General features: G+C 40.5%; 1 protein-coding gene across 3 annotated transcripts in view; it reads left to right on the top strand.

Annotated features, from left to right (window-relative positions):
• NPAS2 (neuronal PAS domain protein 2) overlaps positions 1-16,230 on the top strand; it is a 117,712-nt gene that overhangs the window by 19,480 nt on the left and 82,002 nt on the right. For 2 of the 3 annotated variants that reach the window (XM_068268271.1, XM_068268269.1), the window contains exons 2-4: positions 8,568-8,621; positions 10,680-10,828; positions 15,711-15,802. In XM_068268271.1, the coding sequence (XP_068124372.1) occupies positions 8,568-8,621; positions 10,680-10,828; positions 15,711-15,802 (295 nt within the window). Of the gene's footprint in view, positions 1-1,251; positions 1,312-8,567; positions 8,622-10,679; positions 10,829-15,710; positions 15,803-16,230 lie in introns of those variants that run through there. The other variant, XM_068268270.1, reaches the window with a different exon arrangement.

The following is a 16,230-nucleotide window of genomic DNA, read 5'->3' as shown; positions in this document are numbered from 1 at the left end:
GTCTGGAACTTTGCTGAATGTCCAATAAGCTCCCCTCCCATCATCTGCTTCCCACTCTGTCAATGCCCGCACTTGTTTCTGGTGCACTTTAGATCAAAACTGAAACTACACGGTTTCTCCTGCAGATGACTTTCTGACTCGTGGCCTGCCTATATCTCATATGTTATCTCATACATGGAAACAACTGAAAGAGCTTCCTGTGCTTCTCCTGTCATCTTCAAATGTCTTCTTACACATAAGCATCTATTACTACTATGCATCTGCTGCTATGCTTCTCTAGGTCTGCCCCTTTTCAGTGGAATTTCCTTATCTTACAAGGCTTGAACCGATTAACTTTTAAGGGGAAAAAAATTATTTCCAACTCCAGGTGGCAGTCAGATAACATCCTTGGATCAACTCTGTTGGGAGCTACCTAGTAGTTACAGCCATGGATGTCATTCAATGCAAGGAAAGCATCCAAACCAGGTAGTTTCCATCACTACCGACTGCTGGTGTTTCTCTTGCTTGTTATAGGCAGAGTTCTCTCACATGACGTGAATGGGATAGGGTCCTTTTCCCCTTCTGTGTCAAGTTTTTTTGATTGTTTATTTTATGTTTTTAAACTGTACCCCTAATTCACTGGCTTGCAAACTGTTAAGCAGGCGTCAGCTGTTAGATTTTTGTGCCCAAAATAGATGCAAAATACATTTTTATACCATATTTTAGGTTGGCCAAGACTTATGTTTTTGCAATGTAAATCGGCAGCAGTGTAGCATAGATGATGCTTAAGTGTCATCTGAGAGAAGATGTGTGAGGCACTGGTCTAAAAAAAGGATCTGGATAGTTGAGGCATAGTGCACTGCTGGGTCATAAACAGTGACAGGATTTTCTGTCGTCCCATGTTTTTTTTCTATTCCTCAGCCTTTTGTACTGGAGCTCACTGATGTAGTTGATAATGGATTTTCCCTACATGTAATGAATGTTAAAGTTGTGATATGCACACCCCCTGGTTTGGTTGAAGGTGCAGAGAAGAGCTGTCATTGATTCGCTGTATGCTAATTGGTATATTGGCTATAAATTATGATTGCCAGCAGACTACTGCAATCACATCATCACTGAGCAACAATGTTTTTAAACTGACCTACTTTTGCTGTTAGCTGAGAGCAGGCTAATCCAGTTTAGCATGGCAAAAGGAGGATGGGCACACCAGAAATATTTCTGATGTAAGGAACTCAAAATGTTCCATGAGATGACATTCAACACTCTCTTCTGTGTGGTGATCAGAGGAGACTGAAACATGGTGGCTCTCCTCTTCTGGACAGGGTATCAAAGGTTTGTAGCATTTCTGACAGTTATCCATAATCAGCAGAATCAGATCACTAGCACTTCACAAACACATACCTGTGTACAAGACTAATAGAGAATAGTCACTGCTGTGGAACTAGTGTGTGGGTGTTTGAGTCAGGGAATGGCAGATTCCCAGGAGCCAGCTCCCAACTATGCTGAAACATGGTTAGGTTCAGGAGAAATTGACATACTTTGTCATCCACATATTTTACTACTGCACTTCTCACCAGTATAATGGGGGTGTGATGGCTCAGAGATGATGGACATCACCATTTGGATCATAAGCTAAGGTATAGGCAATTCAGATTTAATGTTTCAGGGACATGGAGGACCCCTTTCTCAAGGAAAACCTTACACATTAACGCAAACCTGAAGCAAACCCCCCCCCCCCACAAAAAAAAAGATTGATATGATGAATTGTATGATTAGTACGAATAGTTAATAGTACATTAGTATCAAAAACAGAGTCTCATATTTTTATTTTCAGTCATATAGTTTATTTTTTTAGAACATTGCATCATTCTGTCACATTTGCAGGTTTTAAACCACACTATGGCCCATATGCAATTCACTCAGGGGCGTATCTGGGTGACATAGCGCCTATGGCAAACACTGAAATTGCGCCCCCCCCTCCCCCATCAGACCACCTTGTCCCATAATAACAGCTTCTTTTCTTGCAATGATACAAGTCTCCCCAGTATAGGTTGCTAGAGTTAACCCCCAAGTAAAAGTAACCAGAGGTAGCACCCTAGTATAGATAGCCAGAGGTAGTTTACTCAGTATAAATAGACCCATGTTTACGTTGCCCTCCCAGTATATGTAGTTAGAGATGTCTCCCCAGTATAAGTAGCCTTCTTTAGCATAAGTGGCAAGAAGTATCGCCCCAATATAAGTAGTCCCCCAGTATAGGTAATGAGAGGTTTTCCTCAGTATAAGTAACCCGCTCCAGTATAGATTTGGCAGGTGTCCCCCAGTATAAGTAGACCCCCCCCCCCCCCCGCATAGGGAGTGAGAGTTGTCCTCCAGTACAAGAGTGGGTACAAATGCCTGAGAGGCATCCTTCAGTATGGTGGTGAAGCATGAGGGAGGAGGAGGCAGCCATGGCGCCCATGGTGCTGTGGCGCCCATGGCACAAGCCATGCATGCACCCCTCTAGATACGCTTCTGAATTCACTTTTTCACCTGAGTTTTCTCCTAGGTGAAGTTTTCAAACTTGTCAATAATATGCATTTTAAACCACCAACAAGCAAATAAATACTGAAAATAATTTTGATAGTACTTTTTCAAGTACTTTTTTGTACTTTTTCATTTGCAAAGTGCTAAAAAGTTATTATAAATCGAAGGTGTAAAATTATCTCCCGGAAGAAAAAAGTGAATTGCATATGGGCCTATGTCTTTTAAGAAATACAACAAAGCAGAAATAATGACCCTTTAAACTTTCCTGCAGTAAAATCTTATCTGAAGTTGTCTCTCACGACTTCTTGGCCGTTTAAGTGCTTCAGAAAACAGGACTGTATTTGACCCAAGTTGGGGCGAACAGTTTAGAGAAGCTCTTTTGCATAGATAACAACTGACGTTTTTTTTTAACTCTTCCTGTACTGTAAAACAATAGGAGACTCCTTTCTTTGCTACTAATGTTTTATTTCTTAGCTATACTACACATAGTTACAGTTCATTATCTCATAAGTTTATTTTCACTTCAGGTTTGCTTTAAGGCTGCTTTCACAGTGGGACGTTACAGGTGCACGTTAGTGCCGCCTGTAACGCTCCCCCAACGCACAACAATGTAACACAAGTGGACTGTTCACACTGCCCACGTTGCGTTACATGTAACGCTGCACGTTGTAGTGAAAGTGCAGCATGCTGTGCGTTCTAGCGGCTTTAGCCACGTAAGACTGTTTGCACATGCTCAGTGGGGGGCGGAGAGGAGGCGGGGAGATGCCGCTACAGTAGCCGCGCACATGGCTACTTAATATGCACTGCACTGGCGGTCGCTGATTGGCCGGCGGGACCACGTGATGCGGAGTGTCTCGTTTCGCATCACGTGGTCCCGCCGGCCAATCAGCGCCACTCTGGGAGACCTTATGCGGATAGAGCCGCCTGATGCGGCTCACTCTAGCGTCCTCTCCCGCACCACCATATGTTGCGTTAGGTGCACGTTATACGACCTTAACGTAGCATCTAACGCAACGTCTTAGTGTGTAAGTAGCCTAAGCCATGGGCCCTATGGCACTGCTGCAGCCTATACCTGGGCCCAATATTACTGTATACAGAGAGATTTGCCTATTTTCCCCTGCAATATCCATTAGGATAAAATTCTCTCATATCTCTTGTTTGATGTGAAAGGGGCTACATGAAAAATGCTCCTTTGACAGCATTAGACAGCGTTTGTTGCTCAGTGCAGTTTGAAGTCTTTAAAAGCTTATTTACACAGAAAGAATTGTACTTGCAATTAGACTTGAGGGCTATTTCCTATTATTCATGCTATCATACACAAGCTGTATATTCTCTTATAATATAATTTATTGTATTGTTTATTTATTTAAGTATTTATATAGTGCTGGCATATTATGCAGCGCTATACACAGGGCCGGATTTCTGGCAAGGCCACATAGGCCATGGCCTAGGGCACCAGAAATTTAGGGGCGGCTCAGTGAGGGACAGTAAAGCTGTTGCATGTAGCCATCCCTATCTACAAGGACAGCTTTAACCTTTGAACTCTCTGTCCTGTACTTGTGTCTTCCCTGCAAGACCTGTAAGCTCTATCCTGCAGTTATACTTCAGCCTAACTCTCATGGTGGCACAATGGGTCCATCATTAATGAGATGGCAAACATAACGTAAAAGTTCTTAAGGAAAATATAACTTATAATTTATACGCGTATTACTGAAATAGTTATTGTCTGTGACATCCAATAATGTAAGTAGGATTCTCATTGGGGCACAAGGAGATAACAACCATACAGACAGTATAATTGGCCTTGGGCGGTAAAAAGTACAAATCCGGCCCTGGCTATACAGAGTATATTGTCTTGTTACTATAAACACAATAAACATCACATCTAACAAAAATATGTAAATCCAAAAACAAGGGCACGTTGCTCAATGTTCCTTCAATTTATTGACTGAACTTTGATCTGACATGTCCATTTCTTTTTGCATTGCAAATGCCGGGGCCGCCAGGGAGAGCACAGGATAGTGGCAGCAGGAGATTGAAGTTCTGATACTTTTGCACTGCATTGTGCTCTCTCACTAATGCAAGTACTGATGTACTAATCTCATCAACTTGCATTCACCATTCCTACTGAAAATATCTGGGTGATGTCAGTTGTGGCAAAAAAATTCAAACTCAGCCAAGCTGAATTTTTATCTTCCATGGTTTAGGCCCAACTTTAGGTCCTACCAAATCTACTATTATTTCAAATGTTAGAGGAGGGAAGAACCAAGAAAAACATACAAACACATGCAGAACATATAGACACCATGCACATCAATTCTTCATCTGAGACACTCAGGTGCGGTAAAACAAGTATGTGTTTTTGAATGGATCTTAGAAAAGTAAGATTGTGCATGTAGGAGTTACAGTAACATCCATGAATCTGGGACATGGCTTATTCAAGGCTTTAGAAGTCAACTGATAGAACTTTAATGGATTCCCCATTTTTTTGGCAACCAAACTATGCTTAAAGAGGAACTTCAGCCTAAACAAACATACTGTCATTAAGTTACATTAGTTATGTTAATTAAAATAAGTAGGTAATATAATCTCTTACCCACCCTGTTTTAAAAGAACAGGCAAATGTTTTTGATTTCATGGGGGCAGCCATCTTTTTGGTTGAAAGGAGGTGACAAGGAGCATGAGACACAGTTCCAAGTGTCCTGTGTCCTGATCACCCATCCCAGCTGCGCGCGCAATGGCTTCAAATCTCAAATTCAAAATAAAATAAAAAAACGTTGCGCCAAAACAACAGAAGGAGGACAACAACATCAGAAATTCCATCATGCTTTGCACAGCCTCAGGGGAGAAATGCCCGGGCAGACTTGATGGGGCAGAACTTAGCTTCTGTGCAACTAAAAATGAGGGTTGGGTAAAAAAAAAACAAAGTTCTGATGCTGTGAAACTGTTAAAGAAACACCAAGCCTTTTCAGTGCTGCTGAGTAGATTTTTAGTCTGGAGGTTCACTTTCAGTGTGAATGAGAGCAGGAGGGCAAAGGGGAAACCTGGTCAGAGCATCATTGAGAGGGCGGCACAGACCAGTGTAGTATGCAAAGTGCTGAGTTCCTTTTTTACAAAAACAAATGTAGATTGCAAAAACAAGTTATTATTATCATTACTTATATGAAGAATAAATGCAGCACTACAGATATTTCACTGTTTCTCTTGCAGCATTGGTGATTTATTCTCTTGCAGCATTGGTGATTCCGTATGCTGGATCACTTATTTTCTCCACTGGTATTCCGTTCAGGGGAGCCTTAGGGCTCGTTTCCACTAGGGGTGATTTGCAGTGATTTCCTGCTGACAAATTCTGACTCTTAAAATTAAAAGGCTGCTTCTAACCTCACATGTTAGGAAAAAACCTGCACTGCTTCAGATTTTTGTACAACACATCTGAATCACATGCATGGCACGGCTAGAGGGATTCAGATGTGTAATAACAGAGCACAAGCACCATTGTCTATTTTGGAAAAACGCCCTTAGTAAGTCAACATCAGTATATTGCCACATTGCCATGCCAACATTATCAGATAAGGTGGTGTCACTTGTGTAGCTGTGCAGTGCAACACGGTTCTGGCAGTCAAAATGGTGACTAGACAGGATTACAAATCCTTTATCGGGTAAAAAAAAGTGCACATAAACTGTATTTCAGCATTTTGTTTACCTGTTGGGGTGGGGTTGTAGTTTTTATGGTATTGCTTTATAAATGCATGTTTTTAGAAGAGGAACTGAACTTAAGACGAACACAGCCGATGCTAGTAACAAGTAATTAAAAGTCTGACTTGATTTTGATAAAATTTACCCATTATACTGTATATATGCTTTGTTAAGATTCTGTATACTCCTGGGTGTTTTAATGTAGGCATAAATAGCGTATGTATAAGTATAAATGATAATTCAGCAGTAATGAATATTAAAAAGAGCAAATAGAGAGTGTATATTGTATGGGATAGATCATACATTGTAATGTACAAAGTTTTATGCATTTTTACATAAACCATTTTGAATTATGCATTTGCAGCACTGGCTTCCTATGCTAATAATCCCATTCTGCATGCTGTCCAAACCCCTCCCCCTATCTAAACATCACCCATATGGCATGTAGTCAGGGAGTATCTGGGAGGGGCCATCAGCACACAGCTGTTTACATGGCCACACACATTTCCTCCCACTGCTGCTGACAGATTAACACTTTTTGGTCAGCATTGCAGCTACAGCTTTGCAGAGTTCTATTTTCCATGCTCAGTGTGTAATGAAAAATTTAACCTTTTCTACTCTTTCCCTTCTGTCTTTCTCAATGGTTAAATAAAAGAGTAGTGAGGAATATCTTTTTTATTGGAGGCGGATCAAAGTGAGGTACACGTGGCTTTTTAAAACATGTATAAATATATTGGGGAGGGTATAGGAAGGGTTAAATGATTTAGTACTGCATGAACAAAAAGGAATAGAGCAAAACAGTTATGAGACTCTGCTTAGCTGTAGGTGCACTATTGGTCTAGAGGGTGAGATTACCTCATTTGTGGTTGAAAAAAGCCAGATAGTAAGAGCTAATGAAGAAAACGGAGGAACAGTCATGTCCTCTCTATTTGTTAGTATTTGTTAGGGATGAGACTATTGTTTCCTTTGTAAAAAGCTCCCAAGTAATCTTTAGGAAATTCAATAAAGGTATAAAGGTCCTCACACACCTTATGAAAGTCAGTTGAGGCGGACGATAAGGACCGCCACTGCCGAGAATTCAGCGTGTATACGGCAGCCTCCAATGCCACCCGAGCACTCGGTCAGTGGTCCGTCCTGACAAATCACTTTAGGCGAGCAACAACAGATTGTATCGTTCTCCCCACTTACCCCGCCAACCATGACACCTCACTCCTGCACCCCCCTTCCCCACCCCACTCGACGCTGATTTGCACCCCGTTACCCACAGCAACAATCCTATTACAAATTGTCAAAACACAGTACCCCCAGCCTTATTATGGGCATTATTAATATCAGTTATAAATATGACAAACCCCATAAATGCAATTTACAAAGTATTTATGTACTTTCCTCTTCAAGAGAAACTTTGTGGTGGGATGTTTATTTTCCACATTTTGGATTGTTTGTACACCAGGGGTGCCTGCTGGTACAGTTCCAAGCACCATGCAATTTGCAACAACATTTCCATCATGCTGAAAAAATTATCATTATATTGATCATTCCTACTCCTGCAGTATAGTGGGTGTTTCTTCACAGTCTCACAAGAAGACCCTTCGATTACATATGGTAGGCCTCCCAAGCTTGCAAAGAAGAACATGTTAACCTTCCTGACAGCTTTTGCAATTCCCAGTTGGCTACAGACTAAAGTGGAAAATAAACTTTAAACAAAATTAAACTGCAAAAAAGAATAGTGCAGCTGTGGCCTGTATTTACGGCAATTTTAAAGTGGAAACTCCCTTTAAAGAGATTATCATTTGCATGTTTGGGAGTCTTGACTAGATTTGTTTTTTTGAAGAGTGGTGCTATTACTATTTGACCCAGCCTTTCTGATTTCTTAATAGTGTGGTATACTGTTCCATTAGGTAGTGAGGCACAGAATGTTTGTTTGCTCCCCTAAGCAACAACTAATACATTTGCTTTAAAACTGACAGCTGAAACCTGACTACTTGTCAAAAATGTATGGTTTCTTTGTCAGTAATCACAGTTTGAGTGGTACTTTGTAATTCAAATGTTAGTAACCTAATTCTCCTCTCCTGGCGATTTATTTTGCTTTTTAGTATGTTAAGAACATTCACATCAGTAAAAACTTTGAAAATGCCTCTTGTCATAAAATAAAAAATCCTCCCAGGGCTAGCCTTCATTTTTCATTTAGTGGTAACTTCCACAGCCAATTTTCCATAAAAATGGGCGCCCAAGGTATACTATGAGAAATGGAATGGATTGCGAGGGAATCTAGTTCCAGTAATGCAATGACTCATTTTAAATTACACAAAAAAACAAAGTCTGAGTGTTTTTCTCATGTAAGCTGCATCTCCTGTCTCTCTCCACAGGAGTAGCTGCTTAGAGAAGCTAATGGATGGAGATGAGAAGGATAAAGCAAAGAGGTAAGGCAAACATACTTCATAGTGTGTATTTGGTTCTTCACAGTCATTAGTCCCCTAGCTACAGTGATACAATGTAAAATGAAATGAGTTGGAATTGTACTAAAACTCATTTATCAGGTTGTTTGAAAAAAGATTTTTGTTTTGCTCTCAAAAATATGCCCAAATATTTTTTGTGTTTCGAGTTACAAGCAACATATAAACGGCTGATCAGACAGATGCACTTTAGCAAGAGTGGAGCAGTTGTCAAGGCAACCAATGAGTTAAGCAGTTAAATAGGAACTTTACTGTAAGGTAGTAGTAAGGGGGGAAAATAAATCAATACATTGCAAAGTTAGAAGTTAAAAAATAGAAGATAGATCAAGAAAGGAATGATACTCGCTGTGTAATTTGGTAATGTTGTTTGCACCACAGTGAGTGTGTGGTAAATCATCTTTACTGCTGTCAGACAAGAAAAAAATCAAACAGCACCAACTGACATTATGCAACAAGGTTCACAGACAGCAATCTGTCATGACATCACACCGTGGAGGGGTTTCACCACAATAAAGGGTGTTTCTGCTACTGATTGGGATGACGTTCAATGCAAGGTTTAGGTTCCTCTTTAAGTGAAACAAGGATTGTGACTGGTTGCTCTCGCCTACAGCTCCAGTTTACTTTACACCAGAGTTATTTATTCAAAGATAATGATAAACAAGGTCATGTTTTGAGGTAATGTCTTAATGGGATAAAACTCTTGACGTAACATTCAATAAAAACGTGTTTTCCTACTTTTTATTACCCATACAGTTATCATATTTGTTTTTGTGCTAAAGTAATATCGTTCATTAACAAATTACAAGTTTTAAAAGTACAGTTTATCTGCTCTGAAAGCTGCATTTTATTGCATAGCTGCTGTATTTATATGTTACAAAGTATCTAGTGATCGTTTGTCTCCCTTTTTCCTGCTTCTGCTTAAGGCCCCGTTCACACTTGCGGTTTTGTAAAAACCGGAACGGATGTCCGGACAGCACCGGATCCGGACCGGACCTAATCCGTACGGTTCCTATCCGGATCAGGTCCGGATCCGGTCCGTTTGCATCCGTTTTCCGTGCGGTATAAACACGGTTGCGGTCCGGATCCGGTTTCTTAAAGAGATAACAACCTGTAAATACCTGGGGTCTGGGAGGTCAGCAGAAGCTCTGGGGTCATTGTTGGAGACAGGTGGACGTGTGGAGACCATCCGTGGATACAGAGACTGCAGTTGGGACCATGGATCCAGTCATTTTTTTACTCGTACCTGGGAATTCTCTCCTTCCTGTTGTTCACCTACTACTATGTGGGAAGAAGGCCTCACCTCCTCGTTATCAGACATATCATCAGACATGTTGCTGCTAAAGAGCTCCAGCATGAAATCCCTGCTGCTCCACTCTGTGAACGCTGGGCCCATGTGGTCCCCATCCAAAATGGCCACTAGAAAAAGCATAGGAAGTGGGGTAGAACGTCCGGTTTTTATAGCCAGTGTGTTGTGCGCTCTCCGGTTCTCATTGGTTTGTATTGGCCGGATGCAACAGTCCGGCTCCACTCCGGATACGTCTGCCGGAGGAGCCGGACCAAAAAATAGAGCATGTTGGATCTTATGCCAGAGTCCGGATCCGGTCCGGCTCCGGTCCGGACGAAACGGACGCATGTGAACGGACGCATAGACTTTCATTGCTATGCCGTGCGTCCGTTCCGTCCGTTCCGCATGCGGCCTGGCTCCGGCACGGCGATTCCGGACGGCGACCGCTAATGTGAACCGGGCCTAACTGCAACTGAATTTTAGCACAGCTAGCTAATGCTTACTAATTGTTGCTGATAAATGTTGCTGATAAATAAAATTGTAATCACCACTTAAGCATTGGTGCTAAGCTTCCCACTGAAGAAGAAAGTGCTATGTTTAACAGTTTGAAGGCTGTTCTGCTACCGATTTTTTTTTCTGGTAGTTAGTTGTATGCTATAAAAACCTTTACACCAAAGAAGAAATGCTGAGTTTCATACCCCTTTAATCTTATAGTTTCCTCCCACCATTTCTACCTACAGGGCTTCACGTAACAAATCTGAGAAAAAGAGACGGGACCAGTTCAATGTCCTTATCAAAGAGCTCAGCACCATGCTGCCTGGGAACACCCGCAAGATGGACAAAACCACCGTGCTGGAGAAGGTTATTGGCTTGCTGCAAAAGCACAATGGTAAATTTACTCAATTCTAAGTTGCCTGATTTTTTTCTATACCTGGTCGGCTGACGTGCCTGTCTTTGATAATAGTGCTTTAGTTCACTTACATTGAGCCTAAACATTATTGTGAATATTGATGTAAGAGTGCACCACTGACAAATGGCATATAGCAGTTCTGCGATAGACTGCTTTGAAATTATCCACATGGTAGCTTTTCCTAGAAGTGCTCTTTACAGTATAAACTTAATCACAGAAGAGGAATAGTACTGCTTTCAGTTGAGCCAGGCTGGAATCCAGTAGCATATAATTTCACTATTATAATTTAGTTCCATTAAATTGTGCTATTGTAGTTCACAAACTATTGTACAGATTTCCTGACTTCTGCTGCGTGACTTTGTTTCCTGCATGAATACCATGGAATTACTGTTAATAGTTAATGAGATATGTTGTTTGAGTAAGTTTACATAACTGCTTACTTTGCAAAGGCCTTCAACACTGTTCCACAAAAAAGTCTGGTGCAAAAGTTGAGGATGCAAGGACTGGGGAAGAGTCTGTGTGCATGGATAGGGAACGGGCTAATGGACAGAAAACAAAGAGTTGTGGTCAATGGATAATACTCAAAATGGGAGAGTGTTAGCAGTGGGGTCCCACAGGGGTCTGTACTGGGTCCAGTGCTCTTCAATTTATTTATTAATTACCTAGTAGATGCAGTAGTAAGCAATGTTGCTATTTTTGCAGATGATACAAAATTGTGCAGAATCATCAACTCTCAGGAAGATAGTGACATATTGCAACAGGATCTGGATAGGATGGCTATATGGGCACATAAATGGCAGATGAAATTCAATGTTGAAAAATGTAAAGTCATGCATTTTGGTCGTACCAGTGGTCTAGCACCATACAAAATACTGTAAATGGGACACAGTTGGGGACATCAAACTTGGAGAAGGACTTAGGAGTACTCATCGAAGGGGTGCTTTCCTTGCGTTGAAAGATATACATGGCTACAATTACTAGGTAATGTCCAATGATGTTGATCCAGGGATTTTATCTGATTGCCATCTGGAGTCGGGAAGGAATTTTTTCCCTTTTGGGGCTAATCGGACCATGCCTTGTAAGGGTTTTTCGACCTTCCTCTGGATCAACAGGGATAAGTGAGGAAGCAGGCTGGTACTTCGTTCTCTGGTTGAACTCGATGGACGTATGTCTTTTTTTCAACCCAAATAACTATGTAATTATGCTATAAAACTTCCTTGTTAAAAAGAAAAGATTGCATAACTTTTTGAATGGGACAGCGAGATAAGGGCAAAAATCAGTATATGGGAATTCTGAAAAATGTGAGATGTGAGAGGACCATCTCAATCAGAATCTTTTGTGAGTTCTGTTCAGGTCACATAACAGGGATCTGAGACCACAAAAAAGAAAAGGAGTTTGAACTTTGAATAGTGTTTTGTTCTTTAGATATGCTCTATTTCTCTTATGCAGGAGGAAGGAAGGGGACTTATAGAACTAGGCTTCATAGCGCTCATGTTAAATAATATATGGTAGGTTTTCTCCCTATATGCGTCATTATTAATGTATGTGCATGACTAATGACTTATATGACGTACATGGCAGACAAATCAGACATTATTTTCACATCTGAAGCACTGTGTGGGAGTTTCATTATTTTAGAAAATAAAAACACTATCTCTGAGTCATATTTTACAGGCTGTAAATAATGTATTTATCCTTACAGATAATTTAGATATCTCTGCAACTGGGCTATTTTAAGATTTCCAACATTAAATCAAGCACTTTATGCAGTGCAGGAGAATTTCATTGGAAAATCTAAGTTTAAAACAAAAGGGGGGGGGGGGGGTGGATTCGGAGATTCTTTGCCAGCCAAAGCTCCACTCTTAGTACAATGCAGGTCTGCATGTTGTCCAATCCTTGAAGTATATTAATCATTGTCATAACCATAATATCTTTCCCAAGTTTGGTTTGGGATACCAGAGGTATCATACCTATACATAATATCAGTATTCATATATCATATCTATACATAGCAGTAGTACATTATACTTACATTATTGTATTAGAATATGTTTTCTAGTAACACAAAGACCATTCTATCCAACACTGTAGAGAGAGTAGTAGATCGGCGCAAGATGCTAGGCAGACCTTCAGGGGGGTATATGGTCACTCACTGTGCCTCCGGATTAGTAGTCACATTCAACGTAGAGAGAGGAAGATATCCAGGCACCAGATGAGTTGCAAAGCACACCACTCTTTATTTCATCCCACCATCACAGACACAGCAAATGGCGGCCTGACAGCCGTTTCGCAAGAAAACTTGCTTCCTCTGAGGAAGCTGTTCTTGCGAAACGGCTGTCAGGCCGCCATTTGCTGTAGCTGTGTCTGTTATGGTGGGATGAAATAAAGTGTGGTGTGCTTTGCAACTCAACTGGTGCCCGGATATCTTCCTCTCTCTACGTTGAAAGACCATTCTATGATGGTTGAACACTTTTGATTCTCACCATGAAATAAAACAAAATTAAACAGCTAACAGTCAAGCAATGTTTTTAAACTTTCCCACTTTTTTCATCCGGATTGCTTTTTTAAAAATCATCTCATTTCTAAACATTTTTTCAATTCAAAAAGGAAAAAAAAGCAAACATTTATTTGAAAAAAATGTTATTTGTTTTTTTGAAATAATTTATTTTGTTGACTGCATGTAATAAAATGTTTGGCATAGAAAAAGGCCCATTTGTATAAAAAAAAAATACCAAAATTTGTATATACAGCAGAGTCCCAGTTATTAGGAATTAACTAACCAGCAATCTCAACTAACCAGCACAAATCATCAGCAGTACTCACAGGGCTCAAGGTCAACTGTTAGGCCCTTTGTGGTATCTGCAGTGCGTAAAGACAGTTCCACGGCTCCCAAAATGTTAATATACACTGAGTGGCCAAAAAATTATAGACACCACGTATTTGAAAGTAAACCAGTCCATTTAAGTGACTTTGAGGGATGATCGTTACTCTGCCAGGGGGCTAAACAAACGGAAAACTTCAGATGTAGGAACTTTCTATTTAGTATTAGTTGTTTTTCTCATCAGTTTATGTTTACTTCAGGTTCACTTTAAACAAATGAACTCATAGAGTAAAAATGAATAATGTAACAGTCATGTGAGAGGCCACATTGTCCCTGAGGCACTAAAGCCATTTACACAACTTAACATTTTTCTTGGCGAAAATGATTGTGATCACTTTGGTCAGAAATCTAAACTGTGTACAGATGTTCCCCTGTGTTGCTCTGTCCCCTGTAGCCATCTGTCCACTTGGCTCTTGGAGCCCCCCTCCAGCAGTACAGGGAGCAAAATAATTGTCTATTTACTGCTTTTGTTTCAAAACTTCCATCTGAAATTATTTGTACAAATCATTTTGGGCGACAATGATTTAGAGTGTCTAGATAGCTTTAGCTTTTCTCATGAGTTCTCTCACCTTATTGTTTTTTTCACCTGCACTATATAATAATGCCCATACATGGTACATTTTGTTTTATCCAATCTTACCATTTCTATGTAAAATAAGGGAACTGCCTAAATTATCCTTTCAGTATATTCACTTAATTTACCTTTTTTCTACATAGAAATGGTAAGATTGGATAAAAAAAATTGTACCATGTATGCGCACCATCAAGGTCTAGAAGCCCTAACAGACAATAGAAGCATTGGTTAGGAAAAATTAATTTGCCTGGGATCATGCACATTTTCTGTAGAATTTATTTTACTGAGCTAAAAGTTGTTACTAACTTTCCTTGTGTAACTTAGATCTATATTATTTCGGACCAGGGGGACTTGTGGTATGATTTAGCAGACATCACAAGGCCCGTGGCAGTCTGCCGTAACCCATTAAAGAGTAACTGTCAGGCTGCAAAAGCTAATTTAAACCTCTATTCTCCTGTGTTAAACAGTTTAGAAGGAAGCCAAAAAGACAATACTGCAGTTAAAAATCTCTCTTACTTTAGATGTTTGCTGACAGCAAGGCTTCGTATTCCCAGGCTCCTAAGGAGGACGCAAGCCGAATAACAGATACTGCAAAGCATTCTGGGGCCCTCCCCTGGCTGCTAGTGAGGCTCAAGTTTCAACAGCATGTAACAGTCTAGCTCACAGCACTAATAAATCTCGGGCAGAGTACACTGCAGGAGTCCGCTATTGTTCCTAGCCACATGGCTAATTAATATTCACTGCACAGTAGTGTTATTCATTACCAGCGTTTGTGAGAGTGGAATCATCAGGAAGCAGGCAGGACATGACGACACATTTGGCTTCATAGGAGACAGACAAACATGGAACCTGCCATGAGCTGTCAGGAGCATCATTCTCTGCAAATACTATATAAAAATTATGTGAAGTACAAACATGGACAGTGAAATGCATATGTAATGTAAGTACAGCCAATCTTTAGCTACTGATATATGTGTTTATTTTCTCTGAGACCTTATACCTAACAGCTCCTCTTTAAAGCAATATGGAAATCCACTGATCTGACTTCAGTGAAAACAAATCTGGTTGTTATGGGTTATGCAGAGGACAGTGTTACGCATCTTAGTGGAGAAACGCTAATATTGTAAGCTGCTCTACAATAAGGAAAGCACAATCGAGAAGTGGTCCAGGGTGTAGCAATATGCAGCAATAAGGAATGTGAAAACAGGTTGTGATATACAAGCCTGTATACAAGCCTGTTCTCCTCTCAGTGGATATTGCTGCATTTCTAAGTACACTTCTAACTTTGAAAAGCAGTTTACGTACTTATGTAAATTATTCTGAATATTTGTGGATATAAGCAAGACATTTAAGCATTGTAGCAACACACTGTAAGAAGCGATTACAATTCTATTCATTTTTAACAGAAGTTACAGCACAGACAGAGATTGGCGATATTCACCCGGACTGGAAGCCTTCATTCCTCAGTAATGAAGAATTCACCCAACTAATGTTGGAGGTAAGCAACCATGTAGCATATACTTGCTCCATTATTCCTTACTTGTGTGCAAATTGTATCCTGTTATGCAGTGTACTCATTATGGCCCTGATTCACAATACTACAGTAAGATTGCCATGTGTGGGGAGCACATGGTGATTTTACTGTTAACACCATAGTGCACGTTGCCTAATTAATGCAGCCCATGTCCCTAAGTAACCCGTGAGTGTTGCTAGGGTAACGTGGTACAACTATGGGAAATGCAAGTATAGCTAATTAGGCAATGTGCATTATGCTGCCATCGATAGTGACTGTAAAATTGACGTGCGCTGCCTGCGCACATTGTCTGTGTTGCACAATGTATGTGTTATATTGTCGAAAGGACACTGACTGCGCACGTTATAAAACATGCCAAATTTCAAAGCCTGGTGAATGTCAATGCAGTGTGC

Source organism: Hyperolius riggenbachi, chromosome 2 (genome assembly GCF_040937935.1).
Source record: "Hyperolius riggenbachi isolate aHypRig1 chromosome 2, aHypRig1.pri, whole genome shotgun sequence".
Lineage (NCBI taxonomy): Eukaryota > Metazoa > Chordata > Amphibia > Anura > Hyperoliidae > Hyperolius > Hyperolius riggenbachi.
Note: the sequence above shows the minus strand (reverse complement) of the source record. Positions and strands in the feature narration are given on the sequence as shown.